General features: G+C 41.4%; 1 protein-coding gene and 1 long non-coding RNA gene across 4 annotated transcripts in view; one reads left to right on the top strand and one right to left on the bottom strand.

Annotated features, from left to right (window-relative positions):
- Positions 1-13779: 13779 nt before the first annotated feature.
- On the bottom strand, positions 13780-21157 carry PTGDR (prostaglandin D2 receptor). The gene is made up of 2 exons (XM_061157368.1): positions 20139-21157; positions 13780-15795 (listed from the first exon to the last, which is right to left on the bottom strand). Exons 1-2 carry the CDS (start codon positions 20982-20984, stop codon positions 15556-15558), a joined length of 1086 nt encoding a protein of 361 aa, XP_061013351.1. The 5' UTR covers positions 20985-21157; the 3' UTR covers positions 13780-15555.
- Positions 21158-21191: 34 nt separating this feature from the next.
- The window catches only part of LOC133066363 (uncharacterized), a 158205-nt gene continuing 153063 nt past the window's right edge, over positions 21192-26333 (top strand). For 2 of the 3 annotated variants that reach the window (XR_009695125.1, XR_009695124.1), the window contains exon 1: positions 21192-21280. This is a non-coding gene — a long non-coding RNA (uncharacterized LOC133066363). Of the gene's footprint in view, positions 21281-22113; positions 22180-26333 lie in introns of all 3 variants that reach the window. The other variant, XR_009695126.1, reaches the window with a different exon arrangement.

Genomic DNA, 26333 nt, shown 5'->3' on the forward strand with positions numbered 1-26333 from the left:
CAGTTTGTTATGATCCACACAGTCAGATTGACTTTAACATAGTTAATGAAACAGAGGTAGATGTTTTTCTGGAATTCCCTGCTACTCTATGATCCAGCGATTGTTGGCAATTTGATCTCTGGTTCCTCTGCCTTTCCTAAACCCAGCTTGGACATCTGGAAGTTCTCAGTTCACATAATGCTGAAGCCTAGTATGCAGGATTTTGAGCATAACCTCACTAGCATGGGAAATGAGTGCAATTGTCTGGTGGTTTGAAAGTTCTTTGGTACTGCCCTTATTGGAAATTGGGATGAGGATTGACATTTTCCAGTCCTATGCCCACTGCTGGGTTTTCCAAATTTGCTGACATATTGAGTGCAGCACTTTGATAGCATCATCTTTTAGGATTTTAAATAGCTCTGCTGGAATTCCATCCCTGCCACTAGCTTTATAGACAGCAGTGCTTCCTAAAGCCCACTTGACTTCACACTCCAGAATGTCTGGCTCTGAGTGAGTGACCACACCATCGTGTTTATCTGGGTCATTAAAATCTTTTTTGTACAGTTCTTCTGTGTATTCTTTCCATCTCTTTTTGATCTGCTTATACTAGGTCTTTACCTTTTCTGTCCCTTATTGTGCTCATCTTTGGATGAAATAGTCCCTTGATATTTCTAGTTTTCTTTAAGAGATCCTTAGTCTTTCCCCTTCTGTTCTTTTCCTCTTTCTTTGCATTGTTCATTAAAGAAGGCCTTCTTATCTCTCCTTGTTACTCTTTGGAATTCTGAATTTAGTTGGCTGTACCTTTCCCTTTTTTCCTTGCATTTCAGTTCTCTTCTTTCTTCAGCTATTTGTAAAGCCTCCTCAGACAACCACTTTGCCTTCTTGCTTTTCTTTTTCTTTGGGATGGTTTTGTTTGCTGCCTGCTGTGCAGTATCATGGACCTCTGTCCATAGTTCTTCAGGCACTCTGTTTACTAGATATACTCCCTTGAATCTATTCATCGCTCCTGTATAATCATAGGGGATTTGATTTAGGACAAACCTGGCTGGCCTAGTGGTTTTCCCCACTTTCTTCAGTTTAAACCTGAATTTTGCTATGAGAAGCTGATGATCTGAGCCACAGTCAGCTCCAGGTCTTGTTTTTGCTGACTGTATACAGCTTCTCCATCTTTGGCTACAAAGAATATAATCAATCTGATTTTGGTATTGACTATTTGGTGATGTCCATGTGTAAAGTCGTCTCTTGTTGTTGAAAAAGGGTGTTTGCTATGACTGGTATGTTCTCTTGGCAGAATTCTGTAGCCTTTGCCCTACTTCATTTTGTACTCCAAGGCCAAACTTGCCTGTTACTCCAGGTATCTCTTGTCTTCCTACTTTTGCATTCCAATCCCCTATGATGAATAGGAGATTTTTTTTTGGTGTTATTTCTAGGAGGTCTTCTAGGTCATCATAGAACTGGTCAACTTCAGCTTCTTTGGTATCAGTGGTTGGGACATAGACTTGAATTACTGTGATGTTGAAAGATTTGCCTTGGAAATGAACTGAGATCATTCTGTCATTTTCGAGGTTGCACCTAAGTACTGCATTTTGGACTCTGTTGTTGATTATGAGGGCTTCTCCATTTCTTCTATGGGATTCTTGCCCACAGGAGTAGATATAATGGTCACCTGAATCAAATTCACCCATTCCAGTCCATTTTAGTTCACTGATTCCTAAGATGTCGATGTTTCCTCTTGCCATCTCCTGTTTGACCATATCCAGTTTACCTTGATTCGTGGACCTAACAGTCCAGGTTCCTATGCAATACTGTTCTTTACAGCATTGAATTTTACTTTCATCACCAGAGACATCCATGAGCGTCATTTCTGCTTTGGCCCAGCTGCTTCATTCTTTCTGGGGCTATTAGTAGGTGTTCGTTCTCTGCTCTTCCCCAGTAGCATACTGGACACCTCCTGACCTGGGGGACTCATCTTTCAGCATCATGTCTTTTTACCTTTTTAATGCAGTTCATGGGGTTCTCACGGAAAGTATACTGGGGTGGTTTGCCACTTACTCTTCCAGTGGATCACATTTTGTCAGAACTCTCCACTATGACCTGTATATCTTGGGTGACTCTGCACAGCATGGCTCATAGTTTTATTGAGTTATGCAAGCCTCTTTGCCTCAACAAAGCATTGATCCATGAAGGGGATGCAGAGATATACTGTAGCTTTATTGATATAACAAAGATATTAACCCTTTGAGATTTTTTCCCAGGCTTGTCTGCCCTTAGACTTTAGCTATTTTTTTTTTTTTTTTTTTGGACATAGAGAAGCAGCATATAAACTGTAACTGTAAATACTTTTCAAAGCAAAACATGTTTTGGCTTTAATTAGATGTCACATAATGGCCATTGAAGATAAGAAAAAGACAAGACATGCTTGATATTCTCTACAGACAAATTAGGCCCTAGATTAATGTGTTTCAAATCATCAAAGAATTACTCCTATATCCTATATTTACTAATCTTTCTCTTCCTCATTGATGTGAGTTGCATTCTTTGTCATGTATATAGTAAGATCTATCTTTGGACTTGTCTTTATAAATCTAGCCTTTTCTTTGTACATTCATCACATTGTTTTAATTACCATATCTTTATATGATTAAAACAGAATAGGGCTGACCTTCTCACAACTAATTTTTGTTCAGTACTTTCTTCCCTTTTTATTCTCCAAGTAAACTTCAGGATCATTTTGTCAATATGAGCAAAAATTACTCTTCTTTAAAAGAAGTAATTCAGAGGAGTAGACATTTTGATTGGTATTATATTAAACTTGTAAATTAGTTATTTTCATATGCAGTCTTCCTAACTAGGAATATAACTAGGAATAAATAACTGGTTACTTTTCCAAGTCTTACTTTATATTTTTATTACAATATGCATTTTTTCCTTTATAACATCACTACATATTATCTTGTTAACACTATTCCCAGGCAATATGTATGTTTTATTTCTTATTATAAACAGGACCCTTTTTTGTTTGGTTTTTGTATAGCTTCTAGTACTTAAAAATGTTATTGATTTTATATATTTTATATTAAGCTGTATTTATAAACTTTTATTCATTTTAATAGTTTATCAGATGATTCCTTTATATTTCCTAGATATACAATTTCAGTTTAGAATGATGTTTTTCTTTCTTCTTAGAAAATTCTGTGTGTAGAAAAGAGCTAACAAAGCAAGCCTGAGAGTGCTATCATTAGCCAGACCTGCTTGCATAGTTGGCCCTTGGCTAGCTTCTGGGAACTTGAACTTTGGGAGGGTTTCCATCATTCTCTAAGTGATAAGGGTGGTTTAATATTTTTAGACTGTGCAAAAATATGGCTTTCCACTTTCCTTCTAAAAGTCTGAAATTTTGTCATGTGCCAGGCAGACACTGCTTATATGATCAACTCCAACAAAAACTTTGGGCACTGCATCCCTAATGAGCATCCCTGTGGACAACGCATCACAGGTGTCATCATAACTCATTGTTGGAGGAATTAAGCACATCTGTGTGACTCCACTGGCAAGGACTCTAGGAAGTTTGTGCCTGGTTTTTTCTGCACTTCACCCCACGTGCTTCTTCCCATTGCTGACTGTACTTTGTAGCCTCCTATTATAATAAACCATAGCCACAAGTACAACTATGTGTGAATCTTGTGAGTTCTTCTAGAGAATCCTTGAAATTGGTATAATTTGTATCTCTTCTGTGTGGTGCTTTTTGTCAAGTCTAGGTATCGATATAAATGAATCTGCTCTGGGTGACTTCGATGGAGAAAGGTTTGGATCCCCTGTATGCCTGTGTGCTAAGCCGCTTCAGTCATGTCTGACTCTGCAACCCTATGGATTGTAGCCCTCCAGGCTCCTCTGTGCAATGGGATTCTCCAGGCAAGAATATTGAAGTGGGTTGCCATGCCCTCTTCTAGGGGATCTTCCTGACCTAGGGATCGAACCCACGTTTCTTACATCTCCGGCATTGGCAGGTGGGTTCTTTACCACTAGCACCACCTGGAAGCCCCTTTAGGCCCCCTACTGATCTGATTTCCTGCCGGCTCCTCTCCTGTGCCCGCCTTTCCTGGGTCTCTGGAAAGTGGACTATGAAAATTACTGGTGCTTAGTATCTTCCTACAACTGCAAATTTTTATCAATGTCATATCTCTGTGATCTTTAATTTTGTTTTGTGTTATTTTCCCAGTTAATTTAATTTGTCTTTCCTACCTCTCCTTCTTCCCCAAAGAATCAGCTTTTGGTTCACTTATATTTTTTCTCCTTCTTTCATTTGTCTTTATCATTTAAAATCCTACTTTGCTTAGAAACTGTGTTCTTTTTTTTATTAAGTTGTAAATAATGTTATCTTTTTTTTTTCATATTAAAAATACTTGGGCCGACAGAGGATGAGATGGTTGGATGGCATCACTGACTCAATGGACATGAGTTTCAGCAATCTCTGGGAGATGGTGAAAGACAGGGAATCCTGGCGTGCTGCAGTCCATGGGGTTGCAGAGTTAGACACGAGTGAGTGACTGAACAACAACAATGGTTTCCCTCTAAAATACAGGATCCTACACTTTTTTTTTTACATTCATCCATTTTAATTATTTACTAAAAGAGTTTTAGTTATTTCATTAAAGAGATTCCCTCCCTGTTCCCATGGTTGTTCAACAGCCTGAAAACTTAAAAGAAGTCATGTTTTGAGTAATGCAGCAGGCTACACTATTTAGACTAATCCCCCGGATAAAAACAACTGAAAAATGTTGCGCAAAGATTTTGAAAACCTGAAAAGCATAATAAATACAAGATGGTAGGGATCTATGAGGCCAAAATCTGAATGAAAATGGGGATCTGGAGGGAAAGTAGAACACTGAGGTTGCTTTTGCCTCTGATGACACCTGCCAACTAAGGAAACTTGGCTGTTATTTTTTTAAGTCTTCTGAGGGCCCATGAATTTAGAAATTAAAGACTTAGTTGTGCAAAGATGGAGAGCCTAAGAGGAAACCTTCCCCTACAAGGCCAGGATCCTAAAGGGTTATTATTTCCTCAGGTTAAGAATGAACCAGAAGTAAACCTGCTCACACCTGAATTCTCATTCCAAAGAGACACATGAAAAATGAAATCCTTTGATGCTGAACAGTGCAGAGGGAGTAAAGAAAAGAAAAGCCCTATCCTGGGGAAGTTAAAACCACATGCTGGCAGAGACTGTGAGTATGTAACCTGATTCACCTTTCCTGGTTGGTCCAAAAAAGTCATGCTGTGAACTGGTCTAAAGTAGTCATGGGTTGACTCTAGGTGCCCGGCCCAAATACAGACCCTCTCTGGAGGAAGGCACCATCATCCTAGGCCTCAGAGAATCTCAGAATTATGAGCAGTTAGCATACGAACAAGCTCATCAGGAAATGAGACACCAGAAGCCAGATTTAGCAGAAATACACCTACAGCGGCTTCAGGTATCCTTCATTATCTACATTCTTATTTTGAATTCCAGAAAAACCAAATAGTTGAATTTACTAGAATTCCTACTCCATACAAAAGTTAGCCACATACTGCCCAGATTCAAGAACCTAATAGAAAAAAAAAAAAAAGAACCTAATAGATTTGGATGATGAGATGGTAAAAATCAATATGCAAATGACAGACAACATTCTGTAAATGGGGAAAAGACTTTAACAGATCTTCACAGACAGGGATATCCAAATGCCAATAAACACATGAAAAAGTGCATACGGGAATATGCAAATTAATACCACAGTATTATACCACTATACAGTCGCAGAACAGCTAAATCGAAATAGAAAGATGATATGTAAGGTATTGATGAACATGTGGATTGACTAGAAATTTCAAACAGTTCTGTGAAAGTTGAACCTAATAAAGTCCATTTTGAAAGGCTGCTTGCAGTATGGACTAAAGACAAAACCTATGACCTAGCAATTGCATTCACAGTTGTTTCCTTAACAGAAATGTATGCTTATGCTCCCAAAAGATGTGAACAAGAATGTCTATTACTATCTGTAATGGCCCCAATTAGAATATCTTGAATGTATATCTTCAATGGAGTGGATTAATCTATTCTGATAAATTCATACTGTGGAAGACTACACACTATGACAATGAAAATAAATAAAATATAGCTATCTGAACAACATGGATGCATTTCATAAGCATAAGGCGGAATGAAAAAAAAGCCAAGTACACACTGTGTGATTTTTCCCTATGTAAATAAAATTCAAAAGCAGACAGAATAAATATATAATATTAAAAGTCAAAAAAGTGGCTATCCTTTGTAAGTGAGGTTGGTAGCTAAAAGGGGATTTTTAGAGACATGGGATTCTGGTGATATTCTGTTTCTTAATTTGGGTGCTGGTTAGTTATCATGCTTAATTTGTCTACTTATAATTTCTAGACTTTTCTGTATGTATAAGTTAATAAAACCCCCCAATTTTAAAAGAGACATTGAAGAAAACATAAGTAAATTGGGAGATACACCAAATTGATAAATTTATCAATAGATCAGGTGAAATCCCAGTAAAAATCCCAGCAGGTTTTTTGTTTGTTTTTGGTGTAACTTGGCAAGCTTATTTTAAAGTTTCTGCAGAAACACAAAGCATTAAGATTAGTAAGGTCCTTGAAATTCTTGAAAAAGAATTAAAAGAAAAAGATGGGATTTAGTGTACCAGGTGCTGTAAAACTACAGTAACTAAGACAGCAAGCTAATGGAATAGTATAGAGAGACTGGAAACAGAATACATATTTAGAAACCTGATATATGACAAGATAATATTTAATATCAGTGAGGAAAGGATGGATTTTTTGATAATACGTTTAGTTGGAGACAACTGGTTATTTATACGGTAAAAATACAGAATTGAATATCTATATCACACCATACACAAAATAAATTATAGGTGGGATAAAATCTAGGAGTGAAGGCAAAACTATAAAGCCTTTATAAAATAATGTGGAAAAATATTTCATAATTCCAGGTGAGGAAAAAAATTTCTCAAGCAGGACATGAAAAGCTTTACCATAAAAGATAAGCTTAATAAATTAGATTCCAATAAATAAAACTTCTATTCATTAAAAGTCACTATAAAGAGACTGAAAAAGATTACAGAATGGGAAAATATTTTTGTAACACACGTAACTAAGAGAGTAACAACATACAGTGAAGTGAAAGTTGCTCAGTCATGTCCGACTCTTTGTGACCCATGGACTATACAGCCCATGGAATTCTCCAGGCCAGAATACTGGAGTGGATAGCCTTTTCCTTCTCTAGGGGACCTTCCCAACCCAGGGGTCGAACCCACATGACTCCTACATAATAGGTGCTAATCTAACAAGGCTAACAACATATAGGACATCTACAAATCAGTAAGAAAAGACAAAGACAGACATTACATGACAAACCTAGGCAAAAGACTTGAACAAAAATTTTATAAAAAGAGAATTTCCAAACTGCCAATAAATATATAGAAAGGTATACAGCAGCATTAATAACAAAACACATTAAAACCTCAATGAGATACCATTACAAAGTTATGAGAATGGCTAAAATAAAAAGTCCAAAATTACAAGTGGAGCAATGTGAGCTACCAAACAGTGCTGGTAGTAGTGTAAATTGGAAAACAATTTTTATAATAAAAAAGAAGATGTACATACCCTACAATCCTATAATTCCACTCCTAGGCATATGCTTTAGATATAACCTTTTGCATGTCTGACATTATACAGTACATGATAAAATAGTCAAAGTAGCATCATTTGTAATAAACCCCAATGTTCATTGGCAGTATATGATATGTTCATACAATAGAACATTATTCAGCATAGATATCATATGAACTGCAGCTATACAGTGAGGTGAATCTCAAACATAATATGTAGTGGAAGCTGCCCAATTTCCCTTTCCAGGCCAGGGCACCCACCCCTCAGCTCCTGTATTGGCTGATAATGGTTCACAGGTGGCCCCTGCTCTGGAAAATTGCCCTCTTTTAAAAAGAAAATTATTTATTTATGGCTGTGCTGGATCTTTGTTGCTACGGGGTCTTTTCTCTAGTTGTGGTGAGTGGGGCTACTTTCTACTTGCGGCTTCCTACTGCAGTGGCTTCTCTTGTTGCAGAACACCGGCTCTAGGGCATGTGGACTCGGTAGTTCAACTCCCTGACTCTAGAGCAAAGGCTTAATGGTTGTGATGCATGGGCTTAGTTGCCCTGCGGCATGTGGGATCTTCCCAGATTAGGGGCTGAACCCCCATCTCCTGCATTGGCAGGCGAATTCTCTACCACTGAGCCACCAGGGAAGCTCCTGGAAAATTGCACTTGACCTGAAGGCCACCCCCAGTGCACCCTTGCCACAGACTGCTTATGACCTGTGGGTCCAGCACTGTGGTGTTTTTGCTCCGGGAGTAGGCTGCAGCTGAGACTTCATCTTTGCTTAGTGCTTGTAGCTGCCCTGTCCCAGCTTCCTTCACTGCCTTTCTCCTGGGAAGACGAGCTCCACAGATCACATACACCTGAAGCCCTGTCTTATGTTTGCGTGGGAGGAATCTGATCTGAGACACAGTACTAAGCTAGGGAGAAAGATATAAAAGAGTATATATTTTGCCATCAGCAAATGAAAGCGGTAGCTTGTAAGTTTCCAAAAGATGAAACCTCGTACTATGATGAATAAGAGTATTATTTATTGGCAATGAGATGCTCCGATCTTTTGCAAACATGCCATCGTCTGCTTTGCACTCAGTATTATCTATTTTTCTTTCCTGTATGGATGTCTAGAAATTCTTTATATGAGAAATAATTGCTGGTAAAATAGACCATTTTAACAAAGTAACTATATTTCTTTTTACCAAAAAATGCTATTTTTCTATGATGTAAACAATTGTTAGGTGGCAGATTTTTAAGGTAGTTTATTGTATTTAAGAGTCTGTATCCCTTTGTGTGAGAGGAACCCAGAGAGGGTTCGCATTTGCTTTAAAGCATAAACCCCTCACCCATTCACAACTCTTGCTACTCTTAGTTTATCTTAGAAAGAGATGTCAATAGAGACATTCTTCAGGGTTAATAAAATTAACTTTTCACAAAGATTTTTCTTTTTTTTACAAATGCAGCTATAAGGTTATATTTGAAAATAACCCTCTTAAAACCAGCCAACATCCTTACAACAAATTTTTGCTGCCATATTCACTAGAATTACCAAAAAATACCCCATAGTTTCATCTTTGTTCATATGCGGGGATGTGCCCTGAGACCAGATCCCGCCTCCCCTCACCCCCATCGTCCCTTTAGAGAAATGTGTATTTTTATCTAGAATGATCTTTAATTAGCATCTGCATATTTTCCAAAAGTGCTAGAGACATTATATGTATGCCATTACAGAAGTATTATGAGGCCTATGTATTCTGCTGTTTACTATTGCATTAATCTGCACAAAGTTTATGCATTTTTTTATGCATTTGTCACTTCTTTCTAAGTCAGGCTTTCTCGTGAGCTAACATTTCCTCAATCGTTTCTGTCTGCTCCCTCCCTTCCTCCTTTTTGTCTTTTTCTCTTCCTTTTTTCCTTCTCTTTCTTTTTCAGAAACCACCTTATAAATTTTTAAGCATTTTGAATTCCTAAAATGTGAACTGTTGAGTGGTCTGCCCTTTGGCCCTAAAACAACTCTGGGCTCTCATGGCCTGTTTTTATCTGTACCATATGATTTTATTTCATCAGAACTTCATGTATTTGGACAGTAATAAACAACACAGAATCTAAAAAAAAAAAAAAAGAGTATATATTTTATGATGCACACCCAGGTGGTAAAGTAACGAAAAGTGAAGACATGGTCATCCTAATGTCAGGATAATGTTCGCCTCTGGTTCTGTTTCTTGACCTGCATGGCATTTACTTGAATGTTCACTTTATTATTTAAACAATATATGCACGTTTCATGCACCATTTTAGTATGTAATCAATTTCCTAATGAAAGCTTCCCTTTAGACATAATCTCTGGTAATGTTATTCTGTGAATGAATGCCCTTTGCTTAGTTTTATTTCACAATGAAACAACTGTTAGGCTTAGACCCAATAGGCATCTGCACGAGGATGAAGAAGCAGCTCCTCTGGAGGAGCATCTTTCTGTCACGGGCCAAAGGCTCCTCACTGCCATTAATACTATGAGCATGTGAGGTAATGAGTTATGATGACTGCCTGAACAGAAGTATTATAACGGAAGTATTACAGATAACACGCTTTGGGGAGTTAGGTGCCAGTGATTACAACTGAAAAGATCTGAGAATCAGAGGTCAGAGAAACATTATGAATGGAGTCTTTTTTGCATATTTTTTGGTCATTTGGCCAGTATTTTCTTTTTTTTTTTTTTTTGGTGGAGCAGTGGTTCTTGAACTTGAACATGCATGAGAATCACCTTAAAGCAGACTGCTGGGCCCAGCCCCAGAGATTCTGATTCTACTGTTATGGGGATGGGGCTGGGGAATGCATGTTTCTAACAAGTTTCAGGTGATGCTGAGGCTGCTGGCCCAGTATCGCTTTGAGAAGTGCCGGCCTAGAACACAGAAATCTTCAGTTAAATGAGCAAGAAGGCTGTGTGGCTAGTGAGTGTCTAGGACCAGCATACTGCTTTTATTTGTGGGATCCCTTCTCTCCCCAAAAGCTTCAGGAGTACCTGGCCCAGTCAGCCTTTGATGGACTTTTGGAACTAAGTTAATGGTCTTAATCACTGGCCCTTTATTAACATGGCTGGGTGGTGGTTGTCATTGTTCAGTCGTGTCCAACTCTTTGCGAGCTGGGTAATATATAAGTAAAATCCACAATTGACCCAGAAGCTTCATTAGCATCATAACAGCGATCTTCTATCCAGGTATACTGGCAATGTCAGGAAAAAAAGAAACAGACTTTTTTCAGAATTCTTTCCTCTCCTAACTTGTTCCTGAGTATATTGAAAGAAGAATAAAGGCACAGCTGAGTCATGAGTTGGAATCCTCCCCATCAGTTCTACCTATTAAAAAGCTGCACAACTCACCTTTCCCTGGCATGGCCTGAATTCAGCTCCTCCTCTCCTCTAACCCTCTCTGGTGGCCTGGTGCTCCTGGGCCTGCATATTTGGCATTTTTGTGCTTCCTCCCAGTAGAAAGATCATCAAAGGGGGCCCTTTCTTCTGAGCTGGTGCACTCCACATACAGGCAAGCAGCCAAGCAAGCGAGTCCTTGCCTGTATGCTCAGTTGTGTCTGACTCTTTGCAACCCCTTCACTGTAGCCTGCCAGGCTCCTCTGTCCATGAAATTTTCCAGGCAAGAATACTGGAGTGGGTTGACATTTCCTTCTTCAGAGGATCTTCCTGACCCAGGGATTGAACCAGTGTCTCTTGCATCTCCTGCATTGCAGGCAGATTCTTTACCACTGTGCCATCTGGGAAGCCCAAGCAGGTCCTACTCACTTCCTTAACCAGCACGCTGGTCTAGTGCATGGACTGTACAACCTCATCAGGCCCCCATCTGCCCATCTGCAGTCCATGCCACCAGCATGACCTCCCTCAAACTCCATTCTAGCTGCATCCTGGCTTCAAAGTCTGCAGTGAGAACATGTGCCCCACAAGAACTCCAACCCTTCTCCCTGGACCCAACAACCTTGACAGTGTGAAAACTGCATCTCATTTCTTTTTTTTTTTTTTTTGCATCTCTTTTCAGCTTCTTTTCCTGCCACCTCTGCTCATAATTCCCAAGCTACTGCCAAATGGAGCTACTAGACCTGGACATGCCATACTCCTTTATTCCTGCATGGCTTTGCACATATTGGTCCTTTAACTTGAAAGCTTGTCCTGTATGCCTTTCCCCCTTGTTTTCTCAGCCCATTTCTATTCATTATTTTAAAAAAGAATTTCACATGAAAGAAAATTTTACTTATTATCTTAAAACTTGGAAAATATGAAGAATTATGGGGAAAAATGTCCATAAAAAAGATAACTGTGGCCCACACTTTGATTCTCTGGTTTATTTTTTCAAGGTCTTATACACACACACACACACACACACACACACACGCACATATATATACTTTAATTATGGATCATGCCTTAATAGTTTGTATCAGGCTTGTTCCACCTCATATGACACTGTAAGCTTTCTTCTCAATTTTTATAAATTATTTGAAAACATCTTGTTATATGGCTGCATTATTTTCATATATATGTGTGTGTGTGTGTATATATATATATAATACATGAAGAGTTTGTCTAACCCTTGTTTCAGTCATTTAGATGGTTTCCTTTTCATTTTTTTGCTATTTTAAACAATGCTACAAGGAAGAGTTTTGCACATAATTGTGACAACCCCTCTGATTATTTTCTGGAAGAGAATTCTAGAGTGGAGTCACTGGAATGGTAGAAAAAAAACACTTTTAGTTTCCTGATATGCACCGTCAGGTTGCTATTGAGAAAATGTGAACAGGGCTTCCCTGGTGGCTCAGTGGCAAAGAATCTGCCTGCAGTGCTGATCTGGGAAGATCCGACATCCTGTGAAGCAGCTAAGCTGGTGCACCACAACTGCTGAGCCTGTGCTCGAGAGCTCAGGAACCGCAATTACTGGGTCCATGTGCAACAGCTACTGAAGCCCAAGTGCCCCAGAGCTCATGCTGCATAAGAGAAGCCACTTCAATGAGAAGCCTGTGCGCTGCAAGTAGAAAGTAGGCCCCACTCGCCACAACTAAAGAAAAGCCGGAACAGCAACGAAGACTCAGCACAGCCCTTGCTAGGTAGATACATAAATAAATAATTTTTTAAAAAAGAAAGAAAAGGTGGACAAATTTATAAACTAACCAGGGGAGCACCAGTGTTCTTTTTATTTAATAAGAGCCTTTCTGTTATTGACAGTCAAAATTATTTTTGTGTATGGTCCTTGATAATTTGATTTTAATTTAGCATTTCTTTGGTTAGACAGGAATTCTTTTTTTTACATTTATTAACCATACATATTTCCTCTTATGTGGACTATTTTAGTCCTTTCTTTAGTTTTCAACTGGAGTCAAAATTCCTACTCATCTTCAATACCTGACTTCGGTATCTTCTCACTGTGCAGTTCTGACAACCCTACAGAACTACCCCGAGTTAGGGTTAGTGATAACCCTACCCTATGTAACCCCGAGTTCAGATTTCCTCTTCTAATGGGACTCTGCATGCACATTTATTACTGGGATTTCCATACTCTGTTGTAACCTATTTACATGCTTGTCTCTCCCACTGGACAATGAGCAACTTATGGGCCAGAACTAAGTCTTATGTATTTTTTTCCTCAGCACCTAATTGCCTGGCACAAGGTATGTGTCAATTAAAACTTATTTAATAATATAATGAATAAATCAATGAAGATCATTGAAAAGTTGACTTTTGACTTAAGCATTTCATACAGATGGTGTATCTACATTGTGTTAGACAGAAAGGACCACTAATTCCTTGGATAAACCTATGCAAAATTGTTTAAAGTAACAAATTTGCTAATAGGACAGTCTATAAAAATTCATTCTATTAAACTGCTAGGGAATGAAAGGCTGCCGGTAAACTTTTACTCAAAACAATGAAACAAAACCAAAACATGAAGTTCTTTTCTTTCATTGGAAGAAAAGTAATTTTCTTTGCAAAATATTATAAAATTATGTTTATTGATTCATCTGGGAACTTTTCAAATGATCTTAACAATGATCATAACACTTTCCAAAAGGAGAGCATAAAAAAACGAACTTCCTCTGACAATAAAACACACAGGCAGTTACACATTAAGTACACAAGCAAGAGTTAAAGTTGAAAACGAGTGTATTTTGCATCACATCACGCTTTCAGATTATAATTTGTGTATTCCTGTATTTGACCATTTCACAGTTTTGGTACACACAAAAATACACATATATTTCCAGGTTAATACCACCTCTGAGATAAACCAGAGGTAAAAATGGGGCTGCTGCTAAACCGGAAATAAGGCAAATACTCTGGTCTTTGGAAGGGATGACTAAATGAGGATCTCAGGCTATTCAAATGTAGCTGGTTCTCCAGCTCAGAGTCTGTGTTGGGTACAAAGGGACCACAGATGCCAAAAGCCCTCTGAAGCCCCCGTGTATTCTTCTACCCAAGGTGAAAGTTCTTCCCTGCAAGCTGGGTCTACAGTCTCTTGTTTGGTTTAACAGCTGCAGCTGTATTTTCCCCACTTTTCCCTTTTGGTCATAGTGTTGCTAACATTTGTAAACATGATGTACAATTAAATGTACAGTTAAAGTGCTTGGTTGTGCTCCATCTGAGCCATATCCTGCTCCAGCTTGAAACTGTATTTCTCAGGAACTCTTACCATCTCCCCCAAAGGCAGAATATGGCTTTAACAGGTAGGTGTTAAGGTCATCGCCACCATGCTCAGCTGAGACTGACTGAGTTCCGGTGAGCTTGTTGCTGTGCTGAATGCCCAGCTCTGTTATAGCCATGTGTAGTAAACATGCTTTCTGGGAAATTATACATCCCAGTCTTTCAAAGAACAATAAATCCCTCCCCACCAAAGAATCCATCAATATGATAAACCTACAAAATGGAGGTTCCAAAAAACTGAAACATTTTGTAGCCCACTCTCAAATTTTTATGCCTACTGACACCCTCCAGGTAAGAAATTGGACTTAAAGGATAAATGGAATTTTTTTCTTCTTTGGATTGTAGACCATAGTCACACCTTGCCTCGAATTTACTTATTTATAGCTTTGGCTCTTCACACAAGGCAGTGAGCCTTCTCTCAGGGGTTGGCCAGAGAAGGATCCTCCAAATGCCTGATCTAGTTACGTTTTGCACCTCCCTTTTAGGAGGGGCATCTCTAATTCAGACTGTAGTTGCATCAGGTGGCAAAGAAAAGATTTAAATAGGAGCAATTGTGACACATAATAAACAAATCAAGTTTCACTAGAAATAAGGAGAATAAGAAAATTTAAGAACAACCTATTACATAATTGTAAACAGTGGTGTTTCTTCTGGATTTAAATAAAGACCCAGAGGCCTAAGATCTCCTTAAAAAATTAGGGACAACAAGTACAAACATGGAAACAATCACTATAATTGCTTTAAGACTTTAAACATTGTTTGGGTTAGTTGATAAATTGCATCCGTCTCTTGCGACTCTCTTGTAGCCCATCAGGCTCTTCTGTCCGTGGGATTTCCCAGGCAAGAACAGTGGAGTGGGCTGCTATTTCCTTCTCCAGGGGATCTTCCCAATGCAGGGATTGAACGCAGTTCCCAACCCAGAGAATGAACCTGGGTCTCCTGCTTGGCAGGCAGATTCTTTAGCAACTGAGCTACCAGTTTACAATATATGAAAGTGTAGTTGCTATTATAACTCAAAATGAAAAACTCTACTCAACTGATTCATGAATACAGAGGGACAACACATTATTAAGAATGAACAAAACAGTTTTGAAAATACATTTAGATATTTTGTTATGGAACATACCTTTTAAGGATATAAATTATAAGATTTTTTTGTGGCTCATGGTTCTTTGCAGAAGATGTGATATATTCTTGAGTTTATGAGAGAGGGTAACATAGTTATAGACTGGATTCCATGTTAGTTTGGCAAGAATTGCTGTGCCAATTTCTATATATAAGAGGCCTTATGAAAATCTTGTGAAAAAACATTCGAAACACCGATGTTCTGAAAATGATGAAAATCCAAGGGTCCACAATTGAGATCACAGAGAGAAAGCGCAAGGCTCGGAGGTCTTCAATTTCTTCAGCGGTTCCATTTTGCTCAGGAACAGCTTTAAACGCTCCATAGTAAGCACGATACTGTTTTAAAGAAAAACATTAGATTAGGATAGCAAAAGGTCTATGGCCACGATAAATTCCCTTACTTCACTTATGAAACATTATTTTTCCATAAGACTATGGCAGCTTGCCTTGTGATATTCATTTTGGCCACTGTCACGAATGGGTGCAAGTGAGGAGCCAGGATGGTGCAGGTCCTCCTGGAAGCCCCAGGCTAATCCCTGGAGCCAGCCTGCCGGGAGTCAGAGCTTAGGGCTAGTGTTACCTGGCGGTGCAGAGGAAGAGCTGAAGTGGGACAGATCCAGTCCACTGAATTGTTTACAAACAGGGTCACCAGACTCCCAAACATACTAAATTTCTCCCCTTCTTTCTTCTGCCTCCTTCCTGTTCTTGATTCTTAGCACAGAAATAAGTCACACGTGAAATGTCGTATGTGTGGAGGCACCAATGAACAGAAACTTCCCTTTCTCTGAACTTTTTTTATTGAAGTGTAACTGATATACGTTTCAGGTGTATAGCATACACATATATATATACACAAACATAGATGCATATATATACACATATATACATCTATGTGTGTACATGTATATATATACACACACATATGTGTGTATATGTGTGTGTATATATATATATATATCCTTTTTCAGATTCTTTTCCATTATAGGTTACTATAAGATATTGAATATAGTTTTCTCTACTATACTGTAGGTCCTTTATCTATTTTATATATAGTAGTATGTATCTGTTAATCCCAAATCCCTTATTTATCCCTCCCCCCAATTTCTCCTTTGATAACCATAGTTTGTTTTCTATGTCTGTGAATCCATTTGAAACACAAACCTTTAATCAATGTGAAAAGACAGGAAATATTCCAGTGGAGGGGCTTCCCAGGTGCCGCTAGTGGTAAAGAACCCTCCTGCCAATACAGCAGATGTAAGAGACATGGGTTTGATCCCTGGATGAGGAAGATCCCCTGGAGGAGGGCATGGCAACCCACTCCAGTATTCTTGCCTGGAGAATACTGGACAAAGGAGCCTGGCGGGCTACAGTCCATAGGGTCACACAGAGTCAGACAAGACTGAATCGACTTGCATGCATGCATTCCAGTGGAAAGACAGGAGATAACTCATGTAAATTAGTTATTCTTAGCACAGATGCTTATCTTTCTGTGGTTGGCATCCTCTTTTCAGACTAGGAAGAAACCTACAACATTCCAGGCACTGTAATTCAGGGACAGAAAGATAAGCCTATATACCTGTGCCTAGCCACTCCTATTGTCTTGCTCTTCCCTGAGGTCTCTGGTCTCTGGGTAGCCCTGCAAACTGCTTCATCCCTTTCCTGCCATTCAGTCAACACTGCTGTTTTGACCAGCACTGCTTTTTCTCAATACCCTTACATCCCCCAAGCCCACTGAGATTTTTAAATTCATAATGGGACAAAATGGACGCTAATGGACCAGAAAATATGCAAACTCAACATTAATGGGAGGGGTTACAAATAAGTGCACAGACCAAACCCACTCAAGGCAGTCAGGGATATGAGAAGATGTATGTTCCCATAATTGTTTCCTTAACTTTTTATTCTCTTTTCAGTAGATCGTTTCAGCAGGCTCAGATACTCCCATCTAGTGCACTTAGGAAGACAGAGGTTATCTGGAAGCCCTCCCCCATTATAACTGTTCAATAACACAAAGAGTAATAATAATGGCTAATGCCCATACAGAGTTTCATATTCCTAGGCACCATTCTAAGCATTTTACTTTAAAAAGTTTGTTTCATACTCACAAAAATCCTATTAAGTATGTTCATTATCTCCATTTTACAGATATGGAAATTGATCATGTGCCCAAATCCTACCTTTTTTCCAGGCCAACCTAAAGTATTACCCCCATCTAGAAGCCTCTTTGAAGTGATGGTTAAGCTCATCAGCTTTAGAGTCTGACTATCCAGGTTAGATAGAATCCTCTCACTGGCTATGACATTTCAGGCAAGTTACTCTGTTTCTTCATCTATACAATAGGGACAATTGAACCTATTTTCCAGCATCATTACAAAATTCGAATGAGATAGTATGAGTAAAACCTTGAGAACAGGTCCTTGCATATAATAATAATTAAATAATTAGCTAGTATTACTATTTTATCAATTAGGAGTTAATCCTTTCCTTTTCTAAACTCTTTTCTGGCCCTACTCACTCCCTTTCACCCCCAGGATTATAGCTCTGGGGACAGATGTGAGGTTTTTCTCATTTTAATTCCCTGCAATGAATTACAGTGCCTGGAATGTTGTAGGTTCCAGATCTGAGATGAATGAATAAATGGATGGCAACAGGCTATACACTTGAGTTGATTGAAAAAGAAAACATTTCATATGACTTAAATCTTTATATTTGCTCCTTTCTCCTCAAAGTGGAGTCCAGAAAGATATAATTCTTACTCTTAGAGAATGCTTGGTTAGTTGGCATCTGGGTAACTGAATGATGTTTAAATTATGAAGACAAATCATTTTATTTTTATGCAGTATTCATCAATATCAATTTTCCTGTGTATTAAGTTATTTTAATTGATATTTTCAAGTCAATTGATTTGTGTTAGAAATGTAATATTTATTCTATGAACGGCCTTTTAATTTTATTTATTTTGGGGGTTTACTGAAATTATGACAAATTTATTCACTTCTGAAAGTGATCAAAATACATACTCTATTCAAGATATCTGTTGGAACACAATCTAGACTTTCAAAAAACCTCTGATGATCAATAGTATTCTCTAGAAGATACTTTATAAAACTGCTCCTATAAGAGAGGGTTGACTAAGAAACACACAGAATAAACAACGGGCTTGTTTAGAGAATGTAGTCCATTACAGGGAAAATCCGATAGGAAGAGCGCCCTCTGCTGAAACTAGGGATCCACGAAAAAATGTTGCTGTTGCCAGCTCTCTGGATAGCTAGCTCTGATTTGCTAACTCCTGGTTCAGAGTGTGGTTCTTCAAATGTGATCTCCACATCAGCAGGTGAGGTGGAGGATGCTGAATTCTTCAAAAATGTCTGCATCAGCAGCTCTGGAGGACAGGGCCAGCCAGCTATGTATTTAAAAGCGCTGCTGATGAGTTTGAGTGTGATAAAGTTTGAAAACCATTGCTAAATATCTCTGCCTATATCTTTATCTCTTTGTTTATATAGCTATATATTTATTTATTTTGGGGAGTTCCGATCCTAATCCAGACAACTATTGGCCCAATACTAAGACCTTCATTTAAGGGAAAAATCACATTATATGTCACTTTCATCCACCCTTGAAAGTAATGTTCAAAACTGCTACACTGCCATAAGAAACTTAACTTTCCTATTCACATAAGCCTCCGGACTCCAAAAACATGGACTTGACAATGAATTTATTTAAACGTTGTTCACGTTGAACAAGTACACTGTGGAGTCAGGAGAGAAAGAGGAGCAATACTTCTAGCCTCAGCCACTCCTAAGGGTCTTGGCAGGGCTCACAGGAGGAAATACCTTCAAAACGATGAAGTAATTCAATCTGCACCACCACCTGCATCAGTAAATTGAAACCCAAGATAATGGCTCTCATGTCACCTCGCTTGCCAAGACAGAAACAACACCAGTGGAGACAGGTTATCAGAGCGACACAACCAGTTGAAACCTTCCTCCACACCTGCTAGTCCAAACAGCCTTTCCGCCTCTGCAGACACCATCCCCTGCAGCGTCAGCACGGGAAAGGGCGCCCTCCACTCCTCAAAGTTTACACACCAGTTAAAAAAAACAAGACTAAACTAAACCCACGCTTTTAGTCACTCGCGCCTGCAAATCACTTTGGCAGGATTACACCTTCCCTTATTCCCTTACCAGGCCAACACCGGGGGCGGGGGGTGGGGTGGAAAGAACGCCCTGATGTCATTTGCGCATTTCTGATGCCACTAAAATCATGGGCAGGTGTAACGAAATAAAACCTCGCTTAGCCATCGGAAAGTGGAAAAGGACTCGTACTGCCAAGGAGAAACCAAGTTCCGCTTCTCAAAGTTCTGAGGTGCAAAAATGGTCCTGAGACCTTCTCAGAGGAAAGCAGACAGCACTGGAGAGGTTCTGCCGGGCTAAGGGGACACAGTCCGGCTCCTGCTTTCCCTAAATTTCTGTGGCTTTACCTCTTTTCGCTCAACAAATTAGATTCTATCTCCTGAGGACTGCGGAGGGAACGGAACCTGATCCGCGGAACCGGACCAAACCCTCGCGTCTCTGGGCGCAGCTTCTCTTGCACCGCGCCCAGCACGCCCCACTTGTCCCTCCCCTCTCCTGCGGCCCACCGCGCGCCCGTCTCCTGCAGCTTTAGCGCGGCCAACTCACAATTAAAGGCAGGGAGCACATGGTGAAGAGCACGGTCATGAGGGCTAGCAGCAGGAGGTGATCCAGCTCCTCCAGGTGCAGCGGGGTCGCCTCCCTTTCTCCGGCGCCCGGCTCGGCGCGTTCCCTGGGGCCCGGGCGCAGGAGTCGCCGCAGCCGCCGGTGCATGGCGTAGAGGTTGCGCATGGCGCTCAGGTTGCATAGGACGATGGCGAGGACCAGCAGCAGCATGAGGCTGGCGTAGAGCACCGAGTAGCTCAGCACGGGCAGCGAGCGCTCCTCGTGGACCATCTGGAAGAAGCACCAGGTGCCAGGGCAGTACTGCACGAACTTCCCGAAGCCCACGAAGGGCAGCGCGCAGAAAGCGAGGCAGAAGGCGCCCACCACCGGCGCCACCATTGCGCCCCGGCGCGGGGTGAGGTGCCGTCGATAGAAGAAGGGGTGCCCCAGGGAAAGCCAGCACTCCAGGGCCATGGCCAGCAGCTGGAGCGTCGAGGCGAGCCCGAAGAAGGACATGAAGAAGGCGAAGGCTTGGCACAGAGAGCTGTCGGATCCGGGCAGCAGCCCCCGCAGGCTCCGGTTCTGCGCGTAGGCGGACAGCACGAAGGGGCTCACGAGGCACTTGCCCAGGAGGTCTGTGATCGTCAGGCCGAACACCAGCACGTAGAAGACGGAGGGCGGCGGGCGCGGCGGGCGCGGCGGGCACGACCCCAGACCGGAGCGCGCCAGCAGTCCCAGGGCCAGCAGGTTGCCCACGAGGCCCGTGCTGAAGAGCAGCCAGCCCATCGTCGCCGAATTGCCCTTCTCCACCGACGTGGTGTTGTGGCAGCGGTAAAACAGCGGCCTCATGACCGGCGGCGCGGCGAGCCGGAGCGGAGGCTGCGGGAGGACCGAGGCCACGGGGGTCCGGGTGCAGCAAAGCCTCCCGGCCGCTCCGCGCGCGTCTCGGCCGGAGAGGTTGCGCCGCCGAGGAAGCTCCGCGGGCGGCGGGGTGTTTCCCACGGCAAGCGCCTCCTATCCAAACTTCTGGTCACACCCCGCCCCTCGGGGCGGGACGCGCGGCGGCGTGCGCAGCCGACACTGGCTTTGCGGGACGCGCTGGGTCCTGAGAGACCCTCAAGCCCAGCGTCGGGGGACAAAAAGAAGTAGGTAGACTCTCAGCGTCCAAGGCCAGTCCTTCTTGCGGGGCAAGAGAACGTACTGAAATGGAGGGGAAATTAAGCGGCAGCCACGAGGGTGGAGAGGGGTGAGAGGAAGTTACGGCGGTGGAAGGACTCTGAAGTCGAGCGCCACTGGGTCGCTCAGAAAGCCCGACACTAGTTTTCATCTTAGTGCTTTGAGGAGGGAAAAAGGTAACCAACCTTCACGTTAACACCTATACCCTGAAACAGGGTCTTCTAGATCCTGAAATAGGAACAGTGAGCTTCATCCCCTAGGTGAGGAAACACGCCTTGGAAGGTCGAGTTACCTCTTACTAGACAGAGCTAGTAGGTACAGCTGTACCTGAAACCCGGACCTGCTATTGAAAGAGTCTGTCTGTCTTGCTTCCATGGTTCTCCTCTCAAGATTTCAGGGAAGTGGCTCCAGGGAAAACCAACAGGAGATGTTGGGTGGCATGAATCACGGTGGTTGTGTAGACACGGTGAGAAGAGGATGGTTAAGAACGCTGGTGATAGCAGACCTGGGTTTAAGTCCTGGTTCTACTACTCACTGCCCGTGTGACCCTGAGAGACTTGCTTAAGCTCGTGAGAAGTAACAATCTAACAGCTTGTTTGCCTCTTGGGAAACATAGGGATAATGTGTGTAAAGTGCAGACACACAGGAAGTGTTGAGTATAGTACATTTATCAGAATTCTCCTGTGTTTTAGGGAGCCTATTTTAGTAGCTAATGTTTAGCTGCAATCTTGAGCATGGGTTTTGAAACCAGAAAATAGGAGACTTAGTTTGGAGCTTTTTCACTCTGGTTTGTGACTACTAGAAAACATTTCTTCTCTTCTGGCCTTTGACCTGGTTGCATCGGAGAGGCAAAGGAGTTAAAATTGTGGTAAGTGTGGTAATATCTTTAATTAACACTTGATACCCTGTGAGAGTGCCTCGAGGAGGAAATGGCAACCCACTCCAGTATTCTTGCCTGGAAAATCCCATGAACGAAAGAGCCTGGAGGGCTACAGTCCGTGGGCTCACAAAGAGTCCAACATGACTGAGCAACTAACACACACCATGTGAGAGAAACTGGCTTGAGTGTATAAATTTGAGTGGGATGACCAGGGCCCTATTATATAAACAAGTAAATTATGCCTTGGCTTGAAGAAACTAATTTTTAGGCTCAGTGCCTGTTCTGATGGACAGACTCAGAGAGAAAGACTATTGGACTTAAGATGTAGCAGGAAGGGTAGCTTAAGGTACTTAAGGTACTTAAGGGTAGCAGGAAAGGCTGCTTTCAGACTGAAAGCCTGGTGAGTAATTCAGGTCATGGGGTGGAGATGAAGAGTCCAAGCTTTGGAGTTAGATAGTTCTGAACTCCATCATTAGCCGTGTAACCTGGGAGTAATTTTACTCAGTCTCTCTTGAGTCTCATAAATAGGACATGGGACTTATGCTGACCTTTTAGGGTTATTGTGAAGCTGGGAAAGCATAGGGCATTTGTCATAGAGTAATAAAAATACTGAGCGCTAAGATTTATAGGCCCTTGTTTATATATGCAGAACCCTCTGTAATCCTTTCACATCTATTCACTCAATTAATAGGTCTTCCAGGGCTTAGTTACTTTCTCTCTCTCCTTCCTACCACCTCTCATGCCCACTTCCAGCCCCTAAAGAATAATGATGGATTTAGAAGAGCTCCATTTGCATTGATAAAGTGGAAGAAGTAGCAGTCTCAATAACCAAAGGGCATAAGAATCTGATGAATCTGAGGTCTGATCTCTAGACAGAAACACACACACAGGCACAATTTATACCCATTTCAGTGTTTTCACAGTTTTGTAAAGTTTCACTGTGCTGCCCAGAGGAAGCCCAGTGGACTCTAGCTTAAGAATCTTCCCCTAATGATGTTGTATAGGGATGTTCTCTGAGGTGTACCTATTCTCTCTCTCTTTTTTTTTTCTTTTTGCAGTCTTATTTTTCTCTTCCAGCTGCCTTGACCTCTACAGTCCTTTTGATAAATGTAAACACCCTTTTAGAAACAACTCTAAAGTGGGACTGAAGGAGCACTATGGATCCTTGACATGATCTCTGTATGTCATGCTTCAGAGGTTGATGGCTTTGAACGGATATAATTCAGGAAACCACATGCTTCCTCCTGACCAATGTAGCTGGCCTTTACCATGGGGTTTCCGGCCTGTTCTGCCTGTTCCCTCTGGTTCATCCTGCCCCGTTTTCAGGCTTAACTTTGGAGTCTCCTGTCCTTCCTCCTAAGGAATCTTACAGCTTCACTCTTCAGCCCAGAGAAGAATCATCTGTTCATTCATTAAGTATTGTTTTGAACCTTTACTTTGTGCCAGGCCCAGGGGGTGAGTTGTGTGGGCTTTGAGGAACATACAGCAAAGAGAGAAGGCCAGTGACTGTCATATGATTTTTACATGGTTACATTGATACATTTTTGTATCAGTTTTCAGATTAACTAGGCTAAGTCATCTCCCCCCCCTCCCCCCCGCCCCCACAAGCAAAAGGGAAGCTTGTAATGAAAATATCCAGTTACATAGAAAGGTATCTTCATTATCTGCAGAGCTTTACCACGCTGCTTATTTGGGTTATAAGACAAATCTACTGGAAAAGTATATATGGTATAATGTAAGCAGACACATCTAAATATATAATGTGTGATGATTTTGTAAATATAAAGACTGCATATGCTCATGGACAAGAACTAGAAGTTGACATAGGCACATAAAACATGAACTTAAACTTGAGAAGTGATGGTAGAAAGTTTCCTTTTAGATTTGTGATATTTTTAATATGGTATCTGTAATAATTATCTGAAAAGATTTTAAACAGAAAACAAGTATATGCTCATGACTAGACTTTAGGAAGGGAAGAGTAGGGATAAGAGTAATATTTCCTGGATCCATCCTGACTGTCCTTACCCATCCCTCACTCCCACTGAACTCTAAAGTGATATTTTGGGCTGGGAGATTGTGAAGAGCAGAGAATAGAGAGGAGGAAAGCTAAAGAGTAAAGACCAAACTTAACTAACGATTTCAGAGCATCTGCTGTGTGCTAGTGGCCATGCTGGACACTCTGCCCATGCAGGGGTGAGGGGGTGGCATGTACATCAGTGTGGTAGTGATGGAGGGAGGGGAGGGTCTTTGCAGTCATACTGTGTGAATTCACATCTCAGCTTTACCCCCTTGCACAGCATTGTACTCTTGAGCAACCGTCTACCTTTTCTAAACCTGTTTCCTTGTCTGTGAAAATGGACTGAGGAGGAGTCATTGTACTGAATTCAGTGAACACATATGGTAGTTTTGTGGCTTAAATAAAAATGCTCTTCATGGAGCTATCATTCTTAGCCATGGCTGTACATTATTTATTCTTTTTTAATTGAAGTATAGTTGATTGACAGTATTTCAGGTATACCGCAAAGTGATTCAGTTAATAGGTTTATAAACCTGTAACCCATTTTGATATCTTTTGCTGCCGAAGCGAGTGATTAAGTCCTCCAGAGATTCTGAGGAGTGTGTGTGTGTGTCTTGGCTGACCTCAGTGGACCTTCTGTGTCCACGTGTAAATCAGGATTAATGTCTCTGTATGTTTGGGTCTTGGAGAAAACATATTTTGAGTTATGGCTTGGCTGTAGTTTCAACCCTAAAGATCAGAATGAAGTTTTGAAAATGCTTTTGTGTGATGATGAGCTGGGAACAAACAAATGGTGGAATATACATTCGTTAACCCAGTTATAGGTTAGACAGTCCCCTGATTACTGAGATTTTCTAGCTGTTTGCTCGTGTTTCTAAGGAATATTGCTGACAGGTGTGGCTGGTTTGCTCCCTGTGATGCAGATGCTGAGATGGAGGCCAGCACGTAGGATATTCATTAGGGAGTGCTTGGGGGATTAACACCTGTGAAAGAGAAGGAACAGAAGCAGGACTGGGTCGAGGGAGGAGTCAGGCTGTGATCCAGTTTCAGTAAAAGACCTGAACCAACCTGACTGGAAGCTCAGAAGCTGAAAGGGATCCTCAGAGTTGCCCTGAGCTGGGGAGCGAGGGCCTTATTGCGTTGGGTAGGGTGGGCCAGACACTGGGGACCCAGGGAAGGGCACATGGCTTTGGGTGCAGCAACTCTTTTGAGACCTGGAGGGGGCTTCCCTGGTAGCTCAGAAGGTAAAGGATTTGTCTGCATTGCAGAAGACCTGGGTTCGATCCTTGGGTCAGGAAGATGCCTTGGAAAAGGGAATGACTACCCGCTCCAGTATTCTTGTCTGGAGAATTCCATGGACAGAGGAGCCTGGTGGGTTACAGTCCATGGGGTCGCAACGAATTGGACATGACTGAGTGACTAACACTTAACTAATACCCGGAGGGAGCTGACAGCCAAGGGCTGTGTACCAGTAGCTGGAGGAGTAAGCCCTTTAGTCTGGAGGGAGATCTGGGTGGTGTGTCAAAGCGTCTGCTACCTGGATGGTACTGGTGGGGATCTCAGCTGAGACCTGGAGGCAGTGGGCTCTTAGGCTTCACCCACACTTAGCTCAGGTTTAATGAAGCCTCCCTAAATTTCTTTGTGGTGTCCCAGGCAGATTAGGCCAATGCAGAGGTTACAGCATTCCAATACTATTTTTTTTTTATTCATAGTATTTTTGTTTTTTTTTTTGTGATCTACCTTTCCTCAGCATAATCTTGGATTTTTATTTCTTCAGATTCTTCCCAGAAGTCACCCTCATCCCCAAACCTAAGAAACCCATTCTCTTGGCCTCCCTGAAAGTCCCATTGCATTTACTGTATTACGTTGTGTTGTGTGTTTGCACACTGGGTTGTGAGTCTCTGATGAGCAACCATGTCTTATTCCACTTTCTCCCACAGGTCCCAGCACACACTGCTAGGCATACAATAAGTATTTACTAAATGAGCAAATAACCAAAATAACTTTTATTTATTTTTTTGTCCTGAGAGACTATCCTGAATCTGAAAAATTTTCATCTTTCCTTCTAAGAAGCTAAGATATTCTTCTGTATTCAGCTGCCAGGCAGAAAGCCCAGGGTCAA

Source organism: Dama dama, chromosome 12 (genome assembly GCF_033118175.1).
Source record: "Dama dama isolate Ldn47 chromosome 12, ASM3311817v1, whole genome shotgun sequence".
Classification (NCBI taxonomy): Eukaryota; Metazoa; Chordata; class Mammalia; order Artiodactyla; family Cervidae; genus Dama; species Dama dama.

Coding starts and splice junctions, on each gene's coding strand:
- PTGDR (XM_061157368.1), bottom strand. CDS start 20,984: ATGAGGCCGCTGTTTTACCGCTGCCACAACACCACGTCGGTGGAGAAG. Junction 15,796..20,138: donor TGTGCTCCCTGCCTTTAATT/GTGAGTTGGCCG, acceptor TCTTTAAAACAG/TATCGTGCTTACTATGGAGC.